Source organism: Aegilops tauschii, chromosome 2 (assembly GCF_002575655.3).
Source record: "Aegilops tauschii subsp. strangulata cultivar AL8/78 chromosome 2, Aet v6.0, whole genome shotgun sequence".
Lineage (NCBI taxonomy): Eukaryota > Viridiplantae > Streptophyta > Magnoliopsida > Poales > Poaceae > Aegilops > Aegilops tauschii.
Genome location: NC_053036.3, coordinates 267,391,741 through 267,415,330, shown reverse-complemented (window position 1 = coordinate 267,415,330; position 23,590 = coordinate 267,391,741). Strand labels below are relative to the sequence as shown.

Here is a 23,590-nt window from a genome sequence, read left to right as displayed (position 1 = left end):
TTTTACAACGGCCTGATTTTTGTGAGGGGCACCATTTTGTTGTTATTTATACTAAAATGACCATTTTTTTATATAACTACCAGAGTGACCCATGCCAATGCATCATTTTTCTTAATCTTTTTTCCGCTTTTAATACTGTCAGGCAATTTTAAATAATATGGATACGTAACGCATACGTTGCAACAACTTCGGGGTTACGAGCTTGCAGCATCGCCGTCGCCGGCTCGCCTGTACCATGCATCCCGTCGCTAACGCCACTTGCATCCTGATTCCCGTCACAGCATCGCTGCCACCGGTCGAAGCACCACACGTCAGCCTGCAGCACCGTGTCCTCGGCCTGTAGCAGTCAGCCACCGGTCGAAGCTCCACACGTCAGCCTGCAGCACCGTGTCCCCGGCCCAGCCCACGGCGAGTCCAAGCAGCACCCGGGCCTCGTACAATGCTAAGGATGGTGTTTAGAAAAATAAACTGGGTTGTCTCAAAAAAAAGAAAAATAAACTGGGTTTTTCTGAAGGACCAATGCGTATTTCTACAGTAGAGACGTCTAATTAAGTGTGTACCCTCTGTAAGCACCTTAAATTGTACAAGGCCTAAAGAACCATTATTTTCAGTCAAGCGAATGCAATGGTTTTGTATAACAGCAACAGTTACATGACATACCCAGAATTTCATCCGCATCTATGTCCGGAAGTATGATGACAAACTCAAGTATTAGGAATAATAAAGCTACAACGCTACAAATCATTATCCTTTGATGGCTAAACGGAAAAGGGAACGAATAAACCATGAACATTTGAGCATCAGGAACCTAGGCTACAAGCTTGGAGGGTGGAACTTACGCTAAATGTCACAGGCAATGCACAGTACTAAGCCATCTAATTAGTTAGAATTAATCAATACACAGAACATACAGCACCACTGAAGAGCCTTGAAGCAGCAACGAACTAGACGAACAAAGATCAGGGTGGGCAACCTGCAACCATCCTACGATCCCACCAGCAAGGCAACCTGCACGAAGAAGGTAAGTCAAGGTGTGTGGCAGTTGGAAGATAAGTGTTCTGTGTTCAATATGCAAATGAAAATGATGAACACAGGTCCACTGTGACCAGACCAGAAATTATTATTATTATTATTACTCCTCCCTCCGTCCCACAATATAAGATAGCTTGCAAAAACGTCTTATATTATGGGATGGAGGGAGTATTATTTCAGTATTGCCATTTATAACTCGTGAAACAATCTAGTGCTACTGACGCATAAGAGACCATCCACGCGTGTGTCTACAAGTTAACTAACATTCCTCAATAATGCATCTTCGAAATTCATTTTCCGTTCTTTCTTAGAGACGATAACTTTCTGGAATAAAATAGTGCAGCGATTGCTGTGTGTCTCTTGGAAACGAAAGCATACATGTATTATTCTGCTTAGTCAAGTAGAATGTCATGATTTTGACTGCTCAAACGGTGCACGAACAAATAATTGCCCATGGAGAGTGACAACTGCTGAGGTTTGGTGAGGATCGATGCGGGAGGGCAAACTAATGACCTGCAGATTGTACCATTTTGAGTATCAACAAATCTGGTGCAAAAATAAAAATCTTCAGAATACAATGTAGATTTTTGACAAACCTTCTTGAATGGAGTAACACCCCAAGGATTATCAAGTTGCTCAGGCTCTCCAGTAACTATCAAGCGGCCAGCGGGATCTGACTGAACATGTACCTACAACAAAAGATGTATCAAGATAAATCTGTAAGCAATCTCACCATTCCAACTTTTGCAGCACTGAAAGATTTATTTTATTTACCTCTTCACGAAGAAGGCCAGGAACCAATGCATAGACTTCATAGCAATCTTTCTGCAAGGAAACATAAATTTTCTTTTATATAAAAAAGATCCTACTGATTTTTTGGTTAGCCATGCTTGGTTCTAAACACATAATAGGTCAACAGTCACATGATCTAACCAAGATTTACATATTTTAAATAGAATAAGCAGTTTGCTGGCACAGCTTTAAAAGTTTCAGAAATGTACTGAGAACTATTGGAGTAGAGACCCATGGGGAAACAGTACAAATGTACTAAAAGAACATAAAGAATAACTTTGTACTTATAAAATGAGATACTCACAGTTCTCCTAACATTTATCTTCACCCAATCAGCAGGAGGGCCCATGTCAATAACTGTCGAGTCATTTCTGCCAAATAGCAATTATTTTCACCCAATCAAACCCATGAAAAACCATGACCAAGGGGATAGGAGGGATCTAGCACTCGCATGTCAAGCCTACTTGGTAGACTGGATAGACCTTGTGGGTCATAATTCAACTATGACATGCAAAAGAATAGAATGAACTCTATGGGCTGGTGGCAATGTTGCAGAGTTCTTAATGATTCTCAACAGCAATGAAATAAAAGGCTTTGCAAGATTTATTTGATGGTAATAAAGAGTTGGGAAGAAGGAGAGTTACTGTAGCTTCTCAGATTTGTATGGTGTTGCCTTTTCATCTTCCAAGGTTGGTGTCCTTTTCCTCTTGGCCAGACCTATATGAATGCAATAGTCAATATATATTCTTGTAAACAGATGTCTAACAAATGATGTCCAGAAAAGTTACCACTGCTTTTTGGATTTTTGTCCTTCTTCAAGACAGGCATAGCCGCTTTATCCTGAAAGAAATTAGGATGTTAGTTATACAACAAAACACGATTACTAATGACCTTTGACTTCAAGCAACAAATACCTTAATTACTGGATCAGCAATTTCACCATTGCCAAGCAAGCGCTGCGAATGCCAGCCTTGCATGGCGCGAGTTGCAGATTCTCTTCTAGCTCTTCCAGATCCTGATGCAAGGCTTCCACCCACCTGTAGAAAAATTACAACCTCTTTTCTCAAGCCCAAAAGTTGCTCATCTAAAAAGATATTCCTGCTCATACTACTTCAAAGAATGATCACAAGTTTAGGTGCAAAAATGGACTTTCACTGTTTTGAAACAATTTCTTGTTAACTTAGTTACACATGACTCCTCTCTATTTGATCAAAGAACATAAAATAGCTAGCATAATAGATCATAACATTGTACCTGACTATCAGAAGCAATTCGCTCGGTTAAAGTAGATGCAGCCACATGGAACTCGCCAGTTTCAATCTTGTGTTTCTCGTATTCAAGGAGTGCCTGTGAGAAAGAAAAAAACAATAAAGAGGTCCGCAGGAAACAGGGAGAGGAGGGGGGTATCAACACTGACTTATATTATTCAACCATTCTTCATAAAACAAGAAGAGAGGTTTACAAATATATTGCACTCTCGGTTTCTTCCCTGCTGAGAACACAAACTGCATTTGCATTCAGACACTGAAGGGAAAACATAATCCCCATAACATGTAGCATTAAGTTTGAACAAGATTACCAATTCTGGAGATTGGACTTATGGCATAGTTCTATGCTAGGAACTTGGTAAAACTTTCAACGAGTTAATCTATGTAAGTGCAAAAGGTCTTGCTCAAGCAACTATCATGGCATTCATAGCACACAACAGGATTCAACCACAAGAGCATAGCAAGTGAGGAGTTATAAGCAATGAGATGATCATCCGTGGGAATATAGAGAGGTACCTTCTCATAGAAGTTGCGGAAGGTCCATGAAACAGTTGTGCACGTCCTGCATAAAACATGTTGGTTACGTGATAGGAGAGAGTACAGAAAGAACAACATGTCAATTACGTTCCAACTCCATCATTGCACAATTACAATAGAGATTCATCAAATGAGAAGGCCAGGAAGGGATTATTGCAGAAGACAAACGGTTGAATTCATACTTCGGAGGTTTGAATGATTCTCCCACTTGACGCCATAGTTTGCATGATGTCACCTGTTAATGCAACTCATAAGAAAGAATTCAACCTCACATTGATAAAGGTTATGCAAAGTTACGCGCAAAAGTTACAAAATGACAAGTAAACACATGCATACTTCTGTAGTCAAACAAAGAAATATCAGACAGTCTAGATGTACCTTACCCCCATTCTGGAGAGAAAAAGAGATATTAAGTCAAGGGCAAAGCTTGACTTTCCTCTTAAGCAACCACGTGTTTGCTAATTGTGTATGCATATATGCTCGTGGTGAATTTCATCATCATTAAAAACTATGATTAGTGCCATTGCTTCCTCTGCACATGGTTAAACTATCATTCAGGCTCGTGTTTTGTTTTTACAAAAAATAGAAATCTGGGTTTGCAATAAATCCTTATTACTTATGCTGATTTGCTCAATAAGGTTAACCTTTTGCCTTCTGATGTGATTATTGTCATTGCTTTTGTTAAATCATATAATTTGCAACCCACTTACTGAAAACAAAAAATATGATAATAATGCCAGGCAAGATTATGGGAGGAATGCCTTGTTGGCTGCATCAGCCAGGTAGGACAGTAAGCATGAGGTTTTGGGTCATATTTCTATTACCAACAAACTGAATGGAATCTGTCCTTACTTTTTATATTGGTGATAGAACTTGAGTCATTGTCAATAGAGAAAAGATTAGTAGATAATCAATTAAATAGTTGAACGAGGATTATAAACAGCATATGGAGGAGAGAAAGGTATTAAATAAAACATAGTGCTTCATACTTTGTGTATGGTGCATCCAGTTAACAGGATCTGATATAAAGGCATAGGGTGCAAACAAATTGGGCAGATGAATAGACAAGTGGATTACATGAGTATGATAGCATAACAAAGGTAACAAAAGCACAGAGGTTGTTAAATTAAAAGATGAGTAAAATGTATCAGAGGTCCTATAACTATTTGAGGGGTGTCAAGTTAGTCCTAAGACTTGAAAACCGCAGATCCAAGTCTCTATTTAAGTTGTTCATCGGGAGTCATAAGTAGCCCAGATCGGAATTGAACTGCTCACGTGGTTGTTGACCATTGCCTAGTTTTTGCAAAATAGCCCTTATAAATATATGTCTGTAATTTGTTAGTGCAAACCAGGGGCACTGAGCTGCCGGAGTGACAGCACCTCACGATCTGTCACCCTCTTTTTTTCTGAGAGGAATTACCACATGTTCATTCAACAAATAACTTACAGGATGTACACACAATGTCCTGGAGCTTTGCACCAAGGACCCCAAGAAAATAAGAAGATTTACAATTTGATCCAGAAAGATCCCTGTGCAAATCCAATCTCTTAAGCATCATCGGACTCCATCGTCGCCATGGCAACGCCGGAGATGGACGATAGCAACCATCTCTCCCAAATCTGAAAGAACTCCAATGCAGACCATGCTGCTAGGAGAGTCGATTGAACGGTCTGCCGCACGCGACAGAACCGAGACTATGTGGCTCGTCGACCGGGGATCATCCCCAAGCCCGTCAGATCCCAGCACCGTCTCCTTCATCCACTGAGATCGGAGAAGAAAGACGCCACCGCAAACCACCATCCACATCACATGCTCCAGAACAGCAACAGACCTTGTACTAAACAACGTCCTCGTCGGGAAGAGCGATGAACGCCGGCCAGCACAACCAAACATCGTCAGATCTGAAATCCAGCGAGACACAGGGGGCCAACTGCCTCCCAGCGCTACCAATTGAAGCATCACCGAGGTGGGGGTAAAGCAGGACCATCTTATTCCGACGCGGCGTCGATCCCGCCACTGATGTGACGCCTCCAAGGAAGACTAGGCCTAATCAAACTACACGCCGGAGCGGAATCACCGGGGTCCCTGGCCCCGGCCCCTCCCGCTGCCGGAGCGACGGGCGGAGGGGTCGAGGACCCGCAGCCTCACCGGCGGAAGAAGAAGGCAGAAGTTCGCCTCGCGAAACGCCTGTCTAGAGCGGTTCACGATCTGTCACCCTCGTGACCAACTTGTGTCTCCTTGGCCATTGCTGGCAGTGACAGCTCCATGGCAAGCAGGCGGAGCTGGATGAGGAATGTTCTTGACATTCTGTGTAGCGGGTCCAGGCAGCTGCCACTGTCGGTTGTCACGAAATCCTGGGGCTGGCGGTGCAGTTTTCAGGTGCGACACGAGTAGCAAGGACATGGTCTGAGCACATGGTGGTGCCTAAGACGGTGTTCAACCCAGTCCAGAGAAGCAGACGTGCACCTCTGGGTCTAGCGGATGGGCGCCATTTGTGCAGGGCGTAAGAAGCTGATCTCGGTGGCCACATACCGGCATGACGAGCACAAAAATAAATGGTGATCGTGATATCTGCGATGCATAGGTTGAGAGCATGACTGAGGCTACCAGAGTAGAGCTAAATCTGCAGGCACCGTGGCTATGATAACTTGCGCGGGCACCACAGTAGCGGTGCATAGATGGCTCAGTGTGTTGCGCGCTTTAGATGCGCCGAAGTGGGCGAGGTACATCGACGGCGTGCCGCACACATGGTGCACAACAAAAAGCTGATGCCTCTAAGCCGACTTATGCGGGGAACACGTAAGATGCATTTCGATGTCAGAAGGCAAATAGGCTACCCTATATAAGGTCCTTTCTGCAAAAAAAATGACATGTGAACAAGTCAATGCTGATCTGGGCTGCTTAGACTCCCAGTAAACTAGTTTTAGAACCCGAATCTGCAGTTTTGAAAGTTTTAGGATTAACTTGAGACCCTCTAATATTTGTAGGGATGCATTTTACTCTTCAATGATCTATGTCTATAAGCGGACAAACATTTCCAAACATAATGTGTTCATTAAGTAAGCAAACCACATGTGGAAGCATCAAGTGTGATCTTATCAGCTTCATGTTTGTAGACCATATATTGTAAAGCAGAAAGCACCAGGATAGATCTAAAAAGAAAACTAAACACAAGATGCCCTGGCATAATGTCACAAAGGGATGAATGAGTACCTGATCATAGCCACCCAATCCAGTTACTTGTCTCCACAACCTGCAAAAAAAATTAAGGTAATGTCAAATCATCCAGCAATCAGAATAACTTTCTATTATACAAACATAAAGATAAGCCCGCGGTACTCACTTGAGGCAATTCAATCCTTCACCATAAAATTTTGGGGGCTTGAATTCCATTAATTTCATCGCGTAGAACCGGTCAAGCTCCTTGATAAACTCAGCCTGCTCCTCCTCCGTCCCAGAGTCATCGCCTCCACGGGTGTAATCAAACATGAAGGAGTTGTTTGAGACCTTGTCAGACAAGTTTTGGTTTTCACCCTCCCCAGCTAGTGACGACACTAGCTCATCCTCACCATTGGCATCCTTCTTATTATCTCCACCATTGTCGCTTTCCTCTTTCGGCAAGCTGCCCTTGTCACCATCCACCCTGACCTCGGTGTGGTCATCTCCATTTCCTGCTTTATCAACATCCATCTCGGCAGCTTCATTTCCCTGGGTGTCATCCTTCAACTCAGCCCCCTCCTCTCCCTGGGCCTCGACCTTGGTCTCCACCACCTCATTTCCCTGGGCCTCACCCTCCGTCTCCGCCCCCTCATTTCCCTGGGCCTCAGTCTTGACCTGATGAGCCACAGAAACATCCACCAGGGCATCGCCTAAACGCTCATCTACCTCTACCTCCGCACCTTGGGCTTCAACCTTCCCCGAATCGTCAAGGGACGCAACGGTGGTGGCAGCCGTATCCACTAGGGCGTCGCCCTTGTGCTCCTCCCCCACTTCCTCGGCACCCCCTTCTTCAGGCACCGCCGAATTCTTGGTAGAACCAACGGCGTCGGCGTCGGCGTCGGCATCCACCATGGCGTCGTCCTCCCCCTGTTCCTCCACCTCCACGTCCGCCTCCGCGCTTTCGGGATTTGCCGAATCCTTCACGGAATCGACAGTGTCGGCGGCCTCGGTCTGGCCATCGCCGGGGGCGGGCTTGCCGTTGGGCATGGGCAGCTCTAATTCCGCACCTAGACGGCAGTATGGAGGAGCGGCGGTAGCGACGCGCGCTATGGGGCGCTAGGGTTTGGGGTGAGGAAGAGGAGAGGAGATGGAGGACTTGAGTGACAGAAGCGGCCGATGTGTTTGGGTGGCTGGGTTAAACTTGGAGCTCGGACTCCAAAACCGATCTGCGCCATCCTGTCCCGACGTGAACCGGTGCACAGATCTTGACGTGAAACAAAATTGGTATTATATATTTTTGCCCGAAACTCCAACGGTCTATCCTCTTTTTATAGGAAAAAAAATAGAACTCCCTGCGTATACCCATTTCTACATGTGAAGGGATGAAATAAGCTGTTGCCAATTATTAGTGGGATAAAGAAGATGTAAGAGGAAACTTCACCTGCGTTCATGGGAATGGTTACCCACACCAAAAAAGTTTGGCAGACTGGGTTTCCATGATTTTTCACTCTTCAACCAGACTATGCTTGGTAGACAATGTTGGAGGCTTCTTACTGAGCCAGATTCTCTTTGTGTTCAGATTCTCAAAGGACATTATTTTCTCCACTGCAATTTTTGGGACACGCCAAGCCGAGGTCGTCATCCTATACTTGGAGAAGTATTCTCTATGGCCGAGAGCTTGTCAAGGCTGGTATTCGGTGAGGAATTGCTAATGGCCAAAAGGTTAAAATCATGACATATTATTGGATTCCTGGACGCCCATCGTAAATGTTGTGGACTCTATTTTCAATTTCATAATATGCTAAAGTGTGTTGCCTCGTGGATGGACACGGTCATTGGACGAAGAAAATGTTAGAGCTTTCTTCTCGGAGGAGACTGCTGAACTCATATTACAAACGCAGATTAGCAGCCATGGAGGAGAGAATTTTGTGTATCGGCCTCACACTCGATTTGGACTATATACTGTCTGTTCATCATACAATCTCGCTCGATCTTTAGATTTCTTTTCATCACACAGTATGGCTGGCTGTCCACGTCAAGTAGGGAAGTTGAGGAGAAATATTGGAAAGAAATCTAGGCAATCAAGGTGAAAGGATCGAGATGGACCTAGAGGAGGGTGAATAGGTACAATTACAAATTTTAATTATTACTTAGCAATTTTAAGCAATAATGCGGAATATGAAAGTGAGCCTAACAATTGCAAGTGTGATGCTAAGAGCTAAACAAGATAAACAAGCAACACAAGTATGTAAGTAAGCAAGCACAATATGATATAAGTAAATGCTAAGAGACAAGTAACCACAAGTAGAGAGTTAGGGTTAGGAATAACCACAACTCCGGGAGACGAGGATGTATGTCGATGTTCACTTCCTTGGAGGGAAGCTACGTTACCGTTAGAGGGGTGGATGTTACCACGAAGGCACACCAACACCACGAAGGCTCATCCTATTCTCCCTTTGAGACAACACCACGAAGGCTTTTCTCAACCACTAGTGGTAGACCTTGGGGTGGTCTCCAAACCCTCACAAACTTTTCCGGGGGTAATCACAATGGTCGATTCCTCTCCGAAAGACTCCTAGCGCCTAGGAGTCTCCAACCTCCAAGAGTAACAAAAACGGTGGGGAAAAGCTCAAGACTTGCTCAAATCACAAATTCCTTTGGTGAGAAGGGGATGGAGTGGATCTATCACTTGATTGGAGGACTTCTCTCAAATCTTCCCAAATCCCTTGGGGATCTAGGATTTGGTGTAGGGGATTGAGAGAGAGTGAAATGTGTTCTTAGCAAGCTCAAAGTGAATGGTCAACCTTATCCCGTGGGGGAGAAGGCTATATATAGTGGAAGTGAAAAAGTAACCGTGTGAGCCACTTAAGTGCCTGTAGAGGTCGGACGTCCGGACAGGACCGGGCGTCCGATGACACAGATAGGTCCGGACATCCGACAGCCATCGGTCGTCCGGTCGCTGGAAGTCCACAGGCCATGAATCAGCACACAGCCATCGGACGTCTGGAACGTGCCGGTCGTCCGGTGACCGGGCGTCCGGAGTTGACCGGAAATCCGTAAATAATGTTCTGTTGAGAAAGTGTCGGACCTCCGGAGGAAAACGGACGTCTGTGACCAGACGTCGGACGACCGGACGTCCGGAGAAGCTCGGATATCCGCAAATATCGTACTGTGAAGAAACACCGGACGTCCGTGGAGAGCCGGAAGTCCGGTCAGCTGTGAGGGATCGGACGTCCGTAGAGTACCGGACGTCCGGTGAGAAATGGAGTTGGTGAGTTTTGAGCAAATCTTTCACTAGATCCAACGATCCCCTCTTAATAGTGCGGGATCCCTATACTCAAGAAACAAAGCCGCAAAGAAGAAAGAAAAGAAAAAAGCCAGAGCTATTTTCTTGTATCTCCGATCTTCAATGATATGCATTTGTCCCTAGTTATGATCCACACACGCCCTTGAGACTTAATCCTGAGATATACTTGATAAACATGATTAGTCCCTTATATGCATGTTGTCATCAACATCAAAATAAGATTAAGGGCATGAATGCACTTTGAATCTCCTCCTTTTTGGTAGTTGATGACAACATACATGCACTTCTCAATAATAAAAAAATTCGAATATCGAAAGGATTTGTTGCGGAGCTCCCCTAACTATGTGCACAATTACAAATAAGCATGAGAGGAGCTCCCCCTCAGTGTGATACCAAAACACCCAAATCTCAAGTAACACATGATACCATAATACCATAAATAGGTTCATCACTCACATCATAGAACATAAAGCAACAATAGTCATAACAAGGTTCATGGTACGATACATAACATAGTTCGATACAAGCTAATATCACATATTACAGTACTAAGAGGATAAGTGCTTACTCCCCATTGGCATCAAGTACCCAAAAGGGGCCAAGAGGAGCAACCAGAACAACATCATCATCATCATCATCAGAACCCAGCATCATCATGGTCATCATGAGCACCACTCACTACAAAAAAAAGACACATCCGTGACATTTTGGGCCGAACGAATTTTTTTTCTGTCATACTTATGACACTTCTATGACAATAATTGTGACAAAACCCGGTATCATCATAGATGTGGTGGGGTCCTACTTCTATGACAAAAAACCATGACAGAAAATGGGCTTTTCGTCCTGGGTGGGCCGGAGACGCAGCTGTGACATTCTTTGGGCCGTCCATGCCGGAAAAAACCATGGTAGAAGCAAGGGCGAGGAGAATATCAGGGAGTTCCCGGTTACGGTGGGTGGTCGGGGCCGAGCGATGCGTGTTTCTCTTGTACGTACGCGCGTGTGTGCGAGGCGTTGCGCTCTAACTGAACCCGAGCGAGGCATTGGGCTCTAACTGAACCCGAGCGATTGCACTGCAGGCTACGCGTTACTGAACCCGAGCGATCGATCGATGGCTGTTAATTGAACCCGATCGAGCGATTCCTCGCTACTGCTGCTAACTGAAGCCGATCGATGTTGCCTCTGGATGAATAGTGAGTGTTGTTGGGGGGTTTGGATGAACAGTTCCCAGTGGGGGTTGGATGAACAGGAACCCGTGGTAGTAGAGGTCGTTGCCGCTGGATGAACAGTACCCTGATTGATCGAGCCGATGGATGAACAGGACACCGTGGAGAGCTGGATGAATAGGACCCCGTGGAGGGCTGGTTGAACAGTAGCCGGTGGAGGGCTGGTTGAACATTAGCCGGTGGAGGGCTGGATGAACAGTAGCCCGTGGAGGGGTGGTTGAACAGGCCCCCCGTGGAGAGGGCTGGTTGAACAGTAGCAGGTGGAGGAGCGCGCGGTGGAGGCTGGATGAACAGGAGCCCGTGGATGAATAGTCGCAGGTGGAGGCTGGAGGAGGTCGACGGTGGATGAACAGTAGCCCGTGGAGGCTGAAGGAGGTCGACGATGGAGATGAACAGTATCCCGTGGAGTCCTGTTTTGCGGTACGCCACACCCCTCCCGATGAACAGGACCCCCGTTTCGACCGTAGCGCTCCAACACAAGTCTGTTTCCTCCGTTTTGCGGTACGCCACACCCCTCCCGATCAACAGGACCCCGTTTCGACCATAGGAGGTCCATTTCCACCGTTTTACGGTACGCCAGACCCCTCCTGATGAACAGGATCCCGTTTCCACCGAGGCCGGTCGAACACAAGGCTGCTCCCTCCATTCTACGGTACGCTAGGCCTCGTTTCCATCGCCTGTTCCGTCCAAGCCGGTTGGCTCCCGATGAACAGCACGTGTTCCGTTGCCTCCCGATGAACACGACGCATTCCGTTGCCCCCCCCCCATGAACACGACAACGACGCAGTTTCTCCGTTCTGACCCAGCCACAGCCATGTACACGAGCCCTGGCCGTACGTATGCGCGAGTAGGCGTTCGAGACCCCGCCCGTATGTACGTACGTGGCTGTATTTACTTTCTTGCAGCCTGGCCGCTGTACGTACGTGTACATGCTACGTGCACGCCTCTACTACCACACGTGCCCTTCCTCACGGCCACGGTTCATCGCTGCAGCCTGCAGATAGACCGATCGACCAGTATGTGCGTACACGTTCGCGACCAGAATGACAACGCTACATACGCTTCGACCGGGTGGGTCCCGACTGTCAGGCACTTCCTTGCGTGCGAAGATGTAGCTGATGGGTCCAGCAGTCAGGGGGCGAATCGTTTTTTTGCCCGTAATATGGACGCACTTCCTTGCGTGCGAAGATGTAGCTGGTGGGTCCCAGCAGTCAGGGGGCGAATCGTTTTTTTTTTGCCCGTAATATGAACGCACTTCCTTGCGTGCGGAGATGTAGCTGGTGGGTCCCAGCAGTCAGGGGGTGATTCATTTTTTTTGCACGTAATATGGACGCACTTCCTTGCGTGCGAAGATGTAGCTGGTGGGTGATGTCTACTACGCAACCTTCTTCTTGTAGACGTTGTTGGGCCTCCAAGTGCAGAGGTTTGTAGGACAGTAGCAAATTTCCCTCAAGTGGATGACATAAGGTTTATCAATCCGTGGGAGGCATAGGATGAAGATGGTCTCTCTCAAGCAACCCTGCAACCAAATAACAAAGAGTCTCTTGTGTCCCCAACACACCCAATACAATGGTAAATTGTATAGGTGCACTAGTTCGGCGAAGAGATGGTGATACAAGTGCAATATGAATGGTAGATATAGGTTTTTGTATTATGAAATTATAAAAACAGCAAGGTAACTAATGATAAAAGTGAGCGTAAACGTTATTGAAATGCGTTAAAACAAGGCCTAGGGTTCATACTTTCACTAGTGCAAGTTGTCTCAACAATAATAACATAATTGGATCATATAACTATCCCTCAACATGCAACAAAGAGTCACTCCAAAGTCACTAATAGCGGAGAACAAACGAAGAGATTATGGTAGGGTACGAAACCACCTCAAAGTTATTCTTTCCGATCAATCCATTGGGCTATTCCTATAAGTGTCACAAACAGCCCTAAAGTTCGTAGTAAAATAACACCTTAAGACAAACATCAACCGAAACCCTAATGTCACCTAGATACTCCAATGTCACCTCAAGTATCCGTGGGTATGATTATACGATATGCATCACACAATCTCAGATTCATCTATTCAACCAACACATAGAACCTCAAAGAGTGCCCCAAAGTTTCTACCGGAGAGTCAAGACGAAAGGTTCATGGGCGGAACCCGCAAGTTGATCACCAAAACATACATCAAGTGAATCAATAGAATAACCCATTGTCACCACGGTTATCCCACGCGAGACATACATCAAGTGTTCTCAAATCATTAAAGACTCAATCCGATAAGATAACTTCAAAGGGAAAACTCAATCCATTACAAGAGAGTAGAGGGGGAGAAACATCATAAGATCACCCTATAATAGCAAAGCTCGCGATACATCAAGATCGTATCACCTCAAGAACACGAGAGAGAGAGATCAAACACATAGCTATTGGTACATACCCTCAGCCCCGAGGGTGAACTACTCCCTCCTCGTCATGGAGAGCGCCGGGATGATGAAGATGGCCACCGGTGAGGGTTCCCCCCTCCGGCAGGGTGCCGGAACAGGGTCCCGATTGGTTTTTGGTGGCTACAGAAGCTTGAGGCGGCGGAATATTCTGTTCCCCGAAGGTTTTAGGGTATATTGGTATATATAGGAGGAAGAAATACGTCAGGGGAGCCACGAGGGGCCCACGAGGGTGGAGGGCGCGCCCCCTGCCTCGTGCCTCCCTCGTTGCTTTCCTGACGTGCACTCCAAATCTCCCGTATTGCTTTCGTTCCAAAAATAACTCTCCCGAAGGTTTCATTCCGTTTGGACTCCGTTTGATATTCCTTTTCTTCGAAACACTGAAACAAGGGAAAAAACAGGAACTGGCACTGGGCTCTGGGTTAATAGGTTAGTCCCAAAAGTGATATAAAAGTGTTTAATAAAGCCCATAAACATGCAAGATGGATAATATAATAGCATGAATACTTCATAAATTATAGATACGTTGGAGACGTATCAGCATCCCCAAGCTTAATTCCTGCTCGTCCTCGAGTAGGTAAATGATAAAAGAAAGAATTTATGAAGTGTGGATGCTAGCAGGTGCATAAGTTTGATCAATGATAATTTCAATCACCTTTTCTAGCATCATTATATGTCATAACAGTAGCTCAACTCATAGAACTTTGCATGATCAAGTAACAAACAATTCACATGTTAAAGTATAGAACATAAACTTTCTTGAAAACTAACAAACCGTGTTATTAGTCATCAAACAATTACAATTCATCTTATTTTCAGGAAGAGTCTATGTCAGAGCTTTGATTCAGCAAACTTCACATACTCAACTATCATTTAGTCTTCCATGATTGCTACCACTCAAAGCATATTTTTAGAACAAATAGTATTCATCGAACACAGAGAAAGATATGGGCTTAATGTTTCGCCTCCCAACCTTTTACCTCAGGGGTAATGTCAACAGTAATAATTCATGCTCAAATATATTTGAATGGCCATATATGCTTAGATCTTTCCATCACATGATGCTTGCCAACTAAAGAGTAGGTTGGAATGAGAAGGAATACTATTGACTCTTGCATAAAAGTAAAAGATAGGCCCTTCGCAGAGGGAAGCAGGGATTTGCAGAAGTGCCAGAGCTCGAAGAAAAAACAAAGATGAAAATAATTTTGAGAGGTATGCTTTCATTGTCAACATAACGACCAAGAGTTCCCAATATCTTCCATACTACATACATTATAGGCAGTTCCCAAATAGAAAGGTAAAGATTTTTACTCCCCCTCCACCAACAATCATCAATCCATGGCTTGCCCGAAACAACGGGTGCCTCCAACTAACATCAATCCTGGGGGAGTTTTGTTTGCAATCATTTTTTGATTTGATTTCGATCTTTTGATCATGGGACTGGGCATCCCAGTTACCAGCCATTTTCTCGTGAAAGATGAGCGGAGTCCACTCATCGTGAGAATAACCCACCTAGCATGGAAGATACTGCTAGCCCCTAGTCGCTACATGAGCGATTCGGGCATACAAAACAGATTATTATTTGAAGGTTTAGAGTTTGGCACATGCAAATTTACTTGGAACGGCAGGTAAATACCGCATATAGGTAGATATGGTGGACACTCATGGAAGAAACTTGGTTCAAGGAGTTTGGATGCACAAGCAGTATTCCCGCTTAGTACAAATATTTTGGCTAGCAAAGGATTCTAAATAGCAAGCACCACATGTTAGAGGATCCATAACAATATAACTTCTATACAAATATACCCAAGCATAACTCATTACGTTGTCTTCCTTGTCCAACTTCAACTAATTTGCTCAGGTTTGAAAATAATCAATGGGGCTCACAATCATAGAAGATGTCCAAGATAGCATATTTATATGTGAAATCTCTCTTCCTTCAATATTCTTTCATGAAGTGTTCAAGTGACCAATACAACGTTTGCTAACCTACAAAAAATTTACCACCTCTACTTCTTATATGTGAAGGTATTACTCCCAATGGGAAAGGCATATGAAACATATATAATTTCAGATTTATGACATTCAATTCATTCAACCATTTACTCATAGGATATAAGTGAAGCACACGAGTAAATGACAAACTACTCCAAAAGATATAAGTGAAGATCAATGAGTAGTTAAATAATTATGGCTATGTGAAGACTCTCTATCATTCAATAATTTCATATCTTGATATTTTATTCAAACAGCAAGCAAAACAAAATAAAATAAATTGACGCCCCAAGCAAAACACATATCATGTGGTGAATAAAAATATAGCTCCAAGTAAAGTTACTGATGAACGAAGACGAAAGAGGGGATGCCTTCCGGGGCATCCCCAAGCTTAGGCTCTTGGTTGTCCTTGAATATTACCTTGGGGTGCCTTGGGCATCCCCAAGCTTAGGCTCGTGCCACTCCTTATTCCATAGTCCATCGAATCTTTACCCAAAACTTGAAAACTTCACAACACAAAACTTAACAGAAAACTCGTAAGCTCCGTTAGTATAAGAAAATAAATCACCACTTAGGCACTGTAATGAACTCATTATTTATTTATATTGTGTTAAACCTACTGTATTCCAACTTCTCTATGGTTTATATACTATTTTACTAGCCATAGATTCAGCAAAATAAGCAAGCAACACAATGAAAACAGAATCTGTCAAAAACAGAACAGTCTGTAGTAATCTGTATCAAACGTATACTTCTGGAACTCCAAAAATTCTAAAATAAATTTGTGGACCTGAGGAATTTGTCTAGTAATCATCTGAAAAAAGAATCAACTAAATATCACTCTCCAGTAAAAAGTTGAAGCTAATCTCGTGAGCGCTAAAGTTTCTGTTTTTTACAGCATGATCATAAAGACTTCACCCAAGTCTTCCCAAAGGTTCTACTTGGCACAAACACTAATTAAAACATAAAACCACATCTAAACAGAAGCTATAAGGATTATTTATTACTAAACAGAACCAAAAATCAAGAAACTAAAATAAAATTGGGTTGCCTCCCAACAAGCGCTAACGTTTAACGCCCCTAGCTAGGCATGATGATTTCAATGATGCTCACATAAAAGATAGGAATTGAAACATAAAGAGAGCATCATGAAGAATATGACTTGCACATTTAAGTCTAACCCACTTCCTATGCATAGGGATTTTGTGAGAAAACAACTTATGGGAACAATAATCAACTAGCATAGGAAGGCAAAACAAGCATAACTTCAAAACTTTAAGCACATAGAGAGGAAACTTGATATTATTGCAATATGTAGAAGCATATGATCCTCTCTCATAATAATTTTCAGTAGCATCATGAATGAATTCAATCATATAACCAGCACCTAAAGCATTCTTTTCATGATCTACTTGCATAGAAATTTTACTACTCTCCACATAAGCAAAATTCTTCTCATTCAGAATAGTGGGAGTATCATAAGAGACTTGAATACTATAAATTGTTTCCACATTAAAAGAGTAATGTTCAGAAAAAGGGTAATCATAATCATGACAAGTTTTATAAATATAATCATCACTACTTTTTATAGCATAAGTTTCATCACAATAATCAGCATAAGTAGCAACTTTGTTCTCATCATAATCGATTGAAACCTCTTCCAAGATAGTGGATACATCACTAAATAAAGTCATGACCTCTCCAAATCCACTTTCATAATTATCATAATAAGATTCAACATCCTCCAAAATAGTGGGATCGCTACTTCCTAGAGTTGACACTCTTCCAAACCCACTTTCATCAATATAATCATCATAAGTAGGAGGCATGCTATCATCACTATACATTTGCATATCAAAACATGGGAGACTAAAAATATCATCTTCATTAAACGTAGCATCCCCAAGCTTGGGACAAACATTGGTTGCAGCAAATATATTCTCAAATACATCATCTTCTTCAAACATAGCATCCCCAAGCTTGGGCCTTTTCATATCATAAGCATAATAAATCTCATCATTAATAGTATGGATAGCACCAATAGTATAGCAATTATCATATTCTTCCAAGCAAGTGCCAAAAAGATTTTCAAGATCATAAGGAGTATTATTATCTTCCCAATCATAATCATCACAACAAGCAATAGGCATAACGAGATCATCATCAAGTGCATCATCTTCCACAATTATTTTTGATTCATTTTCATGAGGCACAACAATAATAGGAGCAACATTATTTGGGAGAGATATCCTTTTACCTCTCTTCCTTTTTCTTTTCTTCTTCTTCACCATATCATGTGTGGGTTCAATCCTCTTTTTGGAGCTCCTTATTAATGAGATTGGTTGAATAGAAGGCTCCTCCTCGTTACCTGATTCATCATAAGAAATAATAGGAGGAAATTGGGAAGTCTCTTCCCTTTCGTTAGTATTTTCTTCATCTTCTATTTGTTTTGTTTTCTTTATGTAATTGGCAATATAAGGATTTTCAATACATATAAATTTCCTCTAGATCAAAACCAAGAAGTTTGTTACGGGCAAATACTGGAAGATAGTTAGTTATACGTCTCATTTCTTCATAACCCATAAGCAAACTAAGTTCATTATGATGTGCAAGGGAAATCAAGTCATCACAATTTTTGGAAACGATTAGATCATGAAACAATTTGCATCGGATAGATAAATGACCACATTCATTGCAAAGTTCGCAAGTGTGGCCAAGAAAATTTAAATTTTTAGCACAAACATCTAGCCTTTCTTGCAACAATTTAGTTTCTAAATGCTTATGCCTCTTGCAATATCTATCTTCCCTATTTGGTGTGTACTTGCAAACCCAATCCACTCCACAAAAATTGACATGTTTATAGGAGACATTTTCATCATAACTAGTGCAATCATCATTAGTACTATGGATATTCAAGGAGTTCATACTAACAACATTGCAATCATGCTTATCATTCAAAGATTTAGTGCCAAACATTTTAATGCATTCTTCTTCTAACACTTTGGCACAATTTTCCTTTCCATCATACTCACGAAAGATATTAAAAAGATAAAGCGTATGAGGTAAACTCAATTCCATTTTTTATAGTTTTCTTTTATAAACTAAACTAGTGCTAAAACAAGAAACAAAAAGACTCGATTGCAAGATCTAAAGATATACCTTCAAGCACTCACCTCCCCGGCAACGGCGCCAGAAACTGCTTGATGTCTACTCTTGTAGACGTTGTTGGGCCTCCAAGTGCAGAGGTTTGTAGGACAGTAGCAAATTTCCCTCAAGTGGATGACCTAAGGTTTATCAATCCGTGGGAGGCGTAGGATGAAGATGGTCTCTCTCAAGCAACCCTGCAACCAAATAACAAAGAGTCTCTTGTGTCCCCAACACAACCAATACAATGGTAAATTGTATAGGTGCACTAGTTCGGCGAAGAGATGGTCATACAAGTGCAATATGGATGGTAGATATAGGTTTTTGTAATCTGAAATTATAAAAACAGCAAGGTAACTAATGATAAAAGTGAGCGTAAACGGTATTGCAATGCGTTGAAACAAGGCCTAGGGTTCATACTTTCACTAGTGCAAGTTCTCTCAACAATAATAACATAATTGGATCATATAACTATCCCTCAACATGCAACAAAGAGTCACTCCAAAGTCACTAATAGCGGAGAACTAACGAAGAGATTATGGTAGGGTACGAAACCACCTCAAAGTTATTCTTTCCGATCAATCCATTGGGCTATTCCTATAAGTGTCACAAATAGCACTAGAGTTCGTAGTAAAATAACACCTTAAGACACACATCACTGCGGTGGCTAGTTCTACTTATATAGGCCCTGGTCCTCTCCCCAAATATTGAGTGAGAAGGGAGCCAACAACGGTGGCCAATTTGAAAGGGGACAGCTAGTACAACTTATCCTGACAAAAGCGGTTTTCGCCTGTAAAAGGCTCTGGTGATGACGCTGCCTTGGGCTCCATGGTGACCTCCGTCCTGCCGTCCTGCTGGTCTTGGTCTCGTTGCACCGATATGGAAACCTTTGCCTGATGCCTCGGTACTCCGCGCCTGCGCTTGCCCCCTTAGCACCAAAGAGGAAACAAGGACGCTGCGCGCGCTGGCGCCCGCCTGATCCTGATCGTCATGGCTCACGTCACGAGAACCTCGCGAGGTTTGCCCCGCCTTGATATCTCCGCTCCTCGCGAGGCAGCCTTGTGAGGCCGCTCCTGAGGAGGTCTTGCGTCGTCCGCCTCGCGAGGCTTGGCCCCTCGCGAGGGTCTTGAATGCCTCGCTGATGAAGATGGGCTGTACAGGCCTGCAGCACAGCCATGTTGTGGGCCGCAGGCAGGCAAGTCTGGGGACCCCCGTTCCCAGAACGCCGACAGTAGCCCCCGGGCCCAAGGCGTGCTCGGGCTTGGCTTCGAGGCGAAGACAAAGGTCAAGCGCGGAGCGCCGCGGGCCCCCAAAGCCTGCGGCCTTGGTCGATGCGTGGCGGTTGATTGGACGTGGGCGTCTCCACTTCCCCACGCTGCCTCGGCAACTGCCCGACTTGACAAGTCCCTGCGACATGCAAGAAAAACCATCATTACCTATGATCATGGGGGCGCCGGTTGGCCTTCTTTCGCTATAAATGAGGGAGGGGGCGGAGCCCCCGTCGCTCATCTCTTAGCAGCTCGCTCGCTTCTTTCTCCTTGCTCCTCTGCTAGCAGTAACTCCGATGGCGCTGATCCGAAGGTTCTCCACCGGCGAGAAAGGAAAGGCACCCCGCGATGATCCAGGGCCGCTCCCGCCGAAGAAGAGGTCGGCTCATCGTCGTGACGAGGTGGCGATGCAGGTGGTGACGAGGCCTTGGTGCGAGCGGCCTCCTCCAGGGTATCCGCTGCCATTGTACGCCCAAGCTGGGGGCGCAGGAGGAAGGGGCGACGAACGGCGCCGCTCGCGCCGCGCCCAGGGTCGTCGTGCGACAGTGATGCGTGTCGTTGCCCCTGGAATCCACGCCATGGATTCCTCGCGCGAGCTTGTGCTATGGGCGCCGATGCCCCCAAGCTCTTGGATCCGCTTCCCGCGGTTCTTCTCTGACGTGATGCCGCCGAGGGGGCCTCTCGAGCTCTGGTTGCAGCATGCCGACTGCGATGCTCCGGCGACCGGAGCAGAGGTCGAGGCGGTCCCCACCGGCAAGATCTTCATGACCCGCGGCTGGGGCGAGGTCGCGCGGGTTTGCCGCGCGAAAGGCGCCCTCGCGATCCACTTCGAGTATGATGGTGCCTCCACGCTTTTCTTCAAGGTCTTCGACGCGGAGGGCCGCCGCTTGGAGTGTTGCCCTGGAGGGGAACGCCAGGATGACGCGCGCTCCGCTCGTGGCTACTCCAGCAGCAGCGACCCACGTGAGTCCAGCGGTTCTCCTGAGCTCTACGAGACTCCGGAGACGAGCGACGATAGCTACGTGCCCCCGAGCTCTCACCGGGCTCGGAGCAGGGCCGCGGCGTCCAGCCGCCGCTGATTTGGATGGGGTTGGCGCCGGCCTCACGCGGCCCACTGTTGATGATGGCGTCAGCTGCGGGAGGGTGTAGATAGGATTCTACTAAGTTCTCATCTTTTGTTCCCTGCGAGGAATCAAGAAATACCCCGCGGGGGCGTGTAAGGATATGTGATGTCTTTTGTGTATATCTTCCTTATTGTGAAAATCAGTGAATGCATGTCCTGTTAAGGCTCGGTCTCCCCTTTCCAACCTCGTGACAGCTTATTGCTCTATGCTGACAGGTCCCAGTCCCCAGGCAGGCCGCAGCCGTCGCTGGTATGCCAGGTCGCGTGCCGTGGTCAAGGCCAGGAGGTGAGCGGCCCGAGGTCCAGTAAGAGCTCCCGAGGCGCGATGCTCAGGAGGTCCCCTTTAGCGCTCAAGCATCTGTGGCAAGATAAGAAAGGGAGGCGACGTGGCCGCGACAGGGCTGTGACGAGGGTGTCCCCTAGGTTCCAACAACTTAGTTGGCCTGAGCTCGTGACTTATCTTGGCGGTCCGGGGTCAATTCTCCGTGATGCGCCAGACCTGTGCGCAAACACCCGCAGCGTAGCTAGGTTAGGCCCGTATGGGTCCTCCCCCTTCCAATGCTCTCCTTCGTGCTCTACGTCCACAGGTCCCGGCCCTCGAGCAAGCTCAGCCGCCGCTGGTATGCCAGGTCACGATGCCGTGGGCAAGGCCAGGGGGTGAGGGCTGTTGAGCCAGTAAGAGCTCCTGAGTCGCGATGCTCAGGAGCCCCCCTTTTAACGTGCAAGCGGATTACTTGGAAGAGGTGGGAGCTCGCGGTGCCGCCTGGTGCTGAGATTCCTGCGAGCCAGCACAAGGAAGAACACAATCTGCCGTTATGGTCGCCAGCCCGCTGTTGGTTGCTCCGCGAGGGGGTGAAGGCACTGAGGGGCCGTCGAGGTGATGTGCGCGGTGATGCGGGCAAGGCACCATTGATCGATAATTCTACTAAAGCTGAGCCATTTGATGAGTCAAGGCATGAAAAAGTTGCGGAAAATAATGCCAAGCATGCGACCAAATTATGCCGAGGAAACGAGGGTCGTGTGCGACAACTTTGTGGATCAAAAATTGCTCCTGTATTTGAAAAGGAATTAATGCATGTTGATTCTCATCATATAGTGCTTGTACCAATACCTAGCAGAATGTACAACAAAAGGTCCAGATGGGATGCTAAACAGGAACCGAAGCCAGAAGATATAATTCCAACGTTTCGTACGCCTCCGAAGATAATAAGGATCGACAGTTTTCTGTTTAAACTACCGGCATGCAATTGATAGGATCTGCCAAGGGATAAGTCTCCGTCTTTTATTTAATCAAGTCATTTTATTTTTGGTGATAGGCCACGTGAGTTTCACCAAGACCTGTAATTTTGCTTGTACGTGGCAGACGTGAGAGTCAAGTTGTACTATTTACGTACATGTTTTGAGTCTAGGTTAATTAAGGTGATCAATGTGGCTGAATAATTAATTAGTCAAATCCTTAGTTTGTTAGGAGAGTCCGTTTCAATTTAGTTTGGCTTAGTCTTTTCCAAGTTCGCGTCGCCTATAAAAAGGGCCGGCCAGGGCCGATGTAGAGATGAGTTTTTGAGTTTTCTTTTGAGTATGAGATATACAGAAAAACGTCCGAGTTACGGGCGGCTATATCTTGTGTATTATCTGTGATTTTCCCATCGTGGAAATTTACTAGCGACAGAGGGTTGATCATCACATCAACGCCTACGTGCTGATCCAAGGGGGTCATTATTTTTATTCATGTATTTTCGTACGCGGGTGAAAATTATCTTGAAGGTTGCGAGGAGGAACAGGGGGACGAACTATTGATCAAGCATCGCCGTGAAAGATCGGGCCATCTACACGCACAAATTAGCATCTCGCTAGTCTGTGCCTCATCAAGTGGTATTCAGAGCAAAGGTTAGTCACGGCGACTCAGATTGTAATACCGTCTGCGGAGTCAAGCATCAACATGTTGAGCAGGAACATATTGATGGAGGAGGAAGGCATTGGCGAGGTCACTCTTTTTCACACTCGTTGCGTCGTGAACGAACGACGTGTCAATCTGACAATCGATGAGAGTACCGCAGTCAATATGGTGAGCATCGAGGTGGTGGAAAAATTGGGGCTGAAGATGGCGCCTCTTGAAAGACTGTACACGCTGAAGTGGTTCAAAGGTGAAATCAAAATTACGCATCAGACTTTGCTAATTTTTGATCTGGGAAAATATTGTTGTGCGGAATTTTTTCATGTTTGTCCAGTGTCCATGGTGTCGTGCCATCTGCTACTTGGGACCCATGGTGCAAGCGTGTTGGGGCTGTTCGGGATGTCAA

General features: G+C 45.2%; 1 protein-coding gene across 1 annotated transcript; it reads right to left on the bottom strand.

Moving 5' to 3' along the window:
- Window positions 1–601: 601 nt before the first annotated feature.
- Window positions 602–8,027, bottom strand: LOC109763574 (AT-rich interactive domain-containing protein 6). The gene is made up of 13 exons (XM_020322422.4): window positions 6,974–8,027; window positions 6,844–6,883; window positions 3,812–3,864; window positions 3,609–3,654; window positions 3,079–3,171; window positions 2,739–2,861; window positions 2,613–2,664; window positions 2,469–2,541; window positions 2,129–2,195; window positions 1,807–1,857; window positions 1,629–1,721; window positions 1,411–1,545; window positions 602–1,008 (listed from the first exon to the last, which is right to left on the bottom strand). The coding sequence occupies exons 1-12, from the start codon at window positions 7,834–7,836 to the stop codon at window positions 1,441–1,443; spliced, it is 1,659 nt and encodes a 552-aa protein (XP_020178011.1). The 5' UTR covers window positions 7,837–8,027; the 3' UTR covers window positions 602–1,008; window positions 1,411–1,440.
- Between the last annotated feature and the right edge of the window lie 15,563 nt (window positions 8,028–23,590).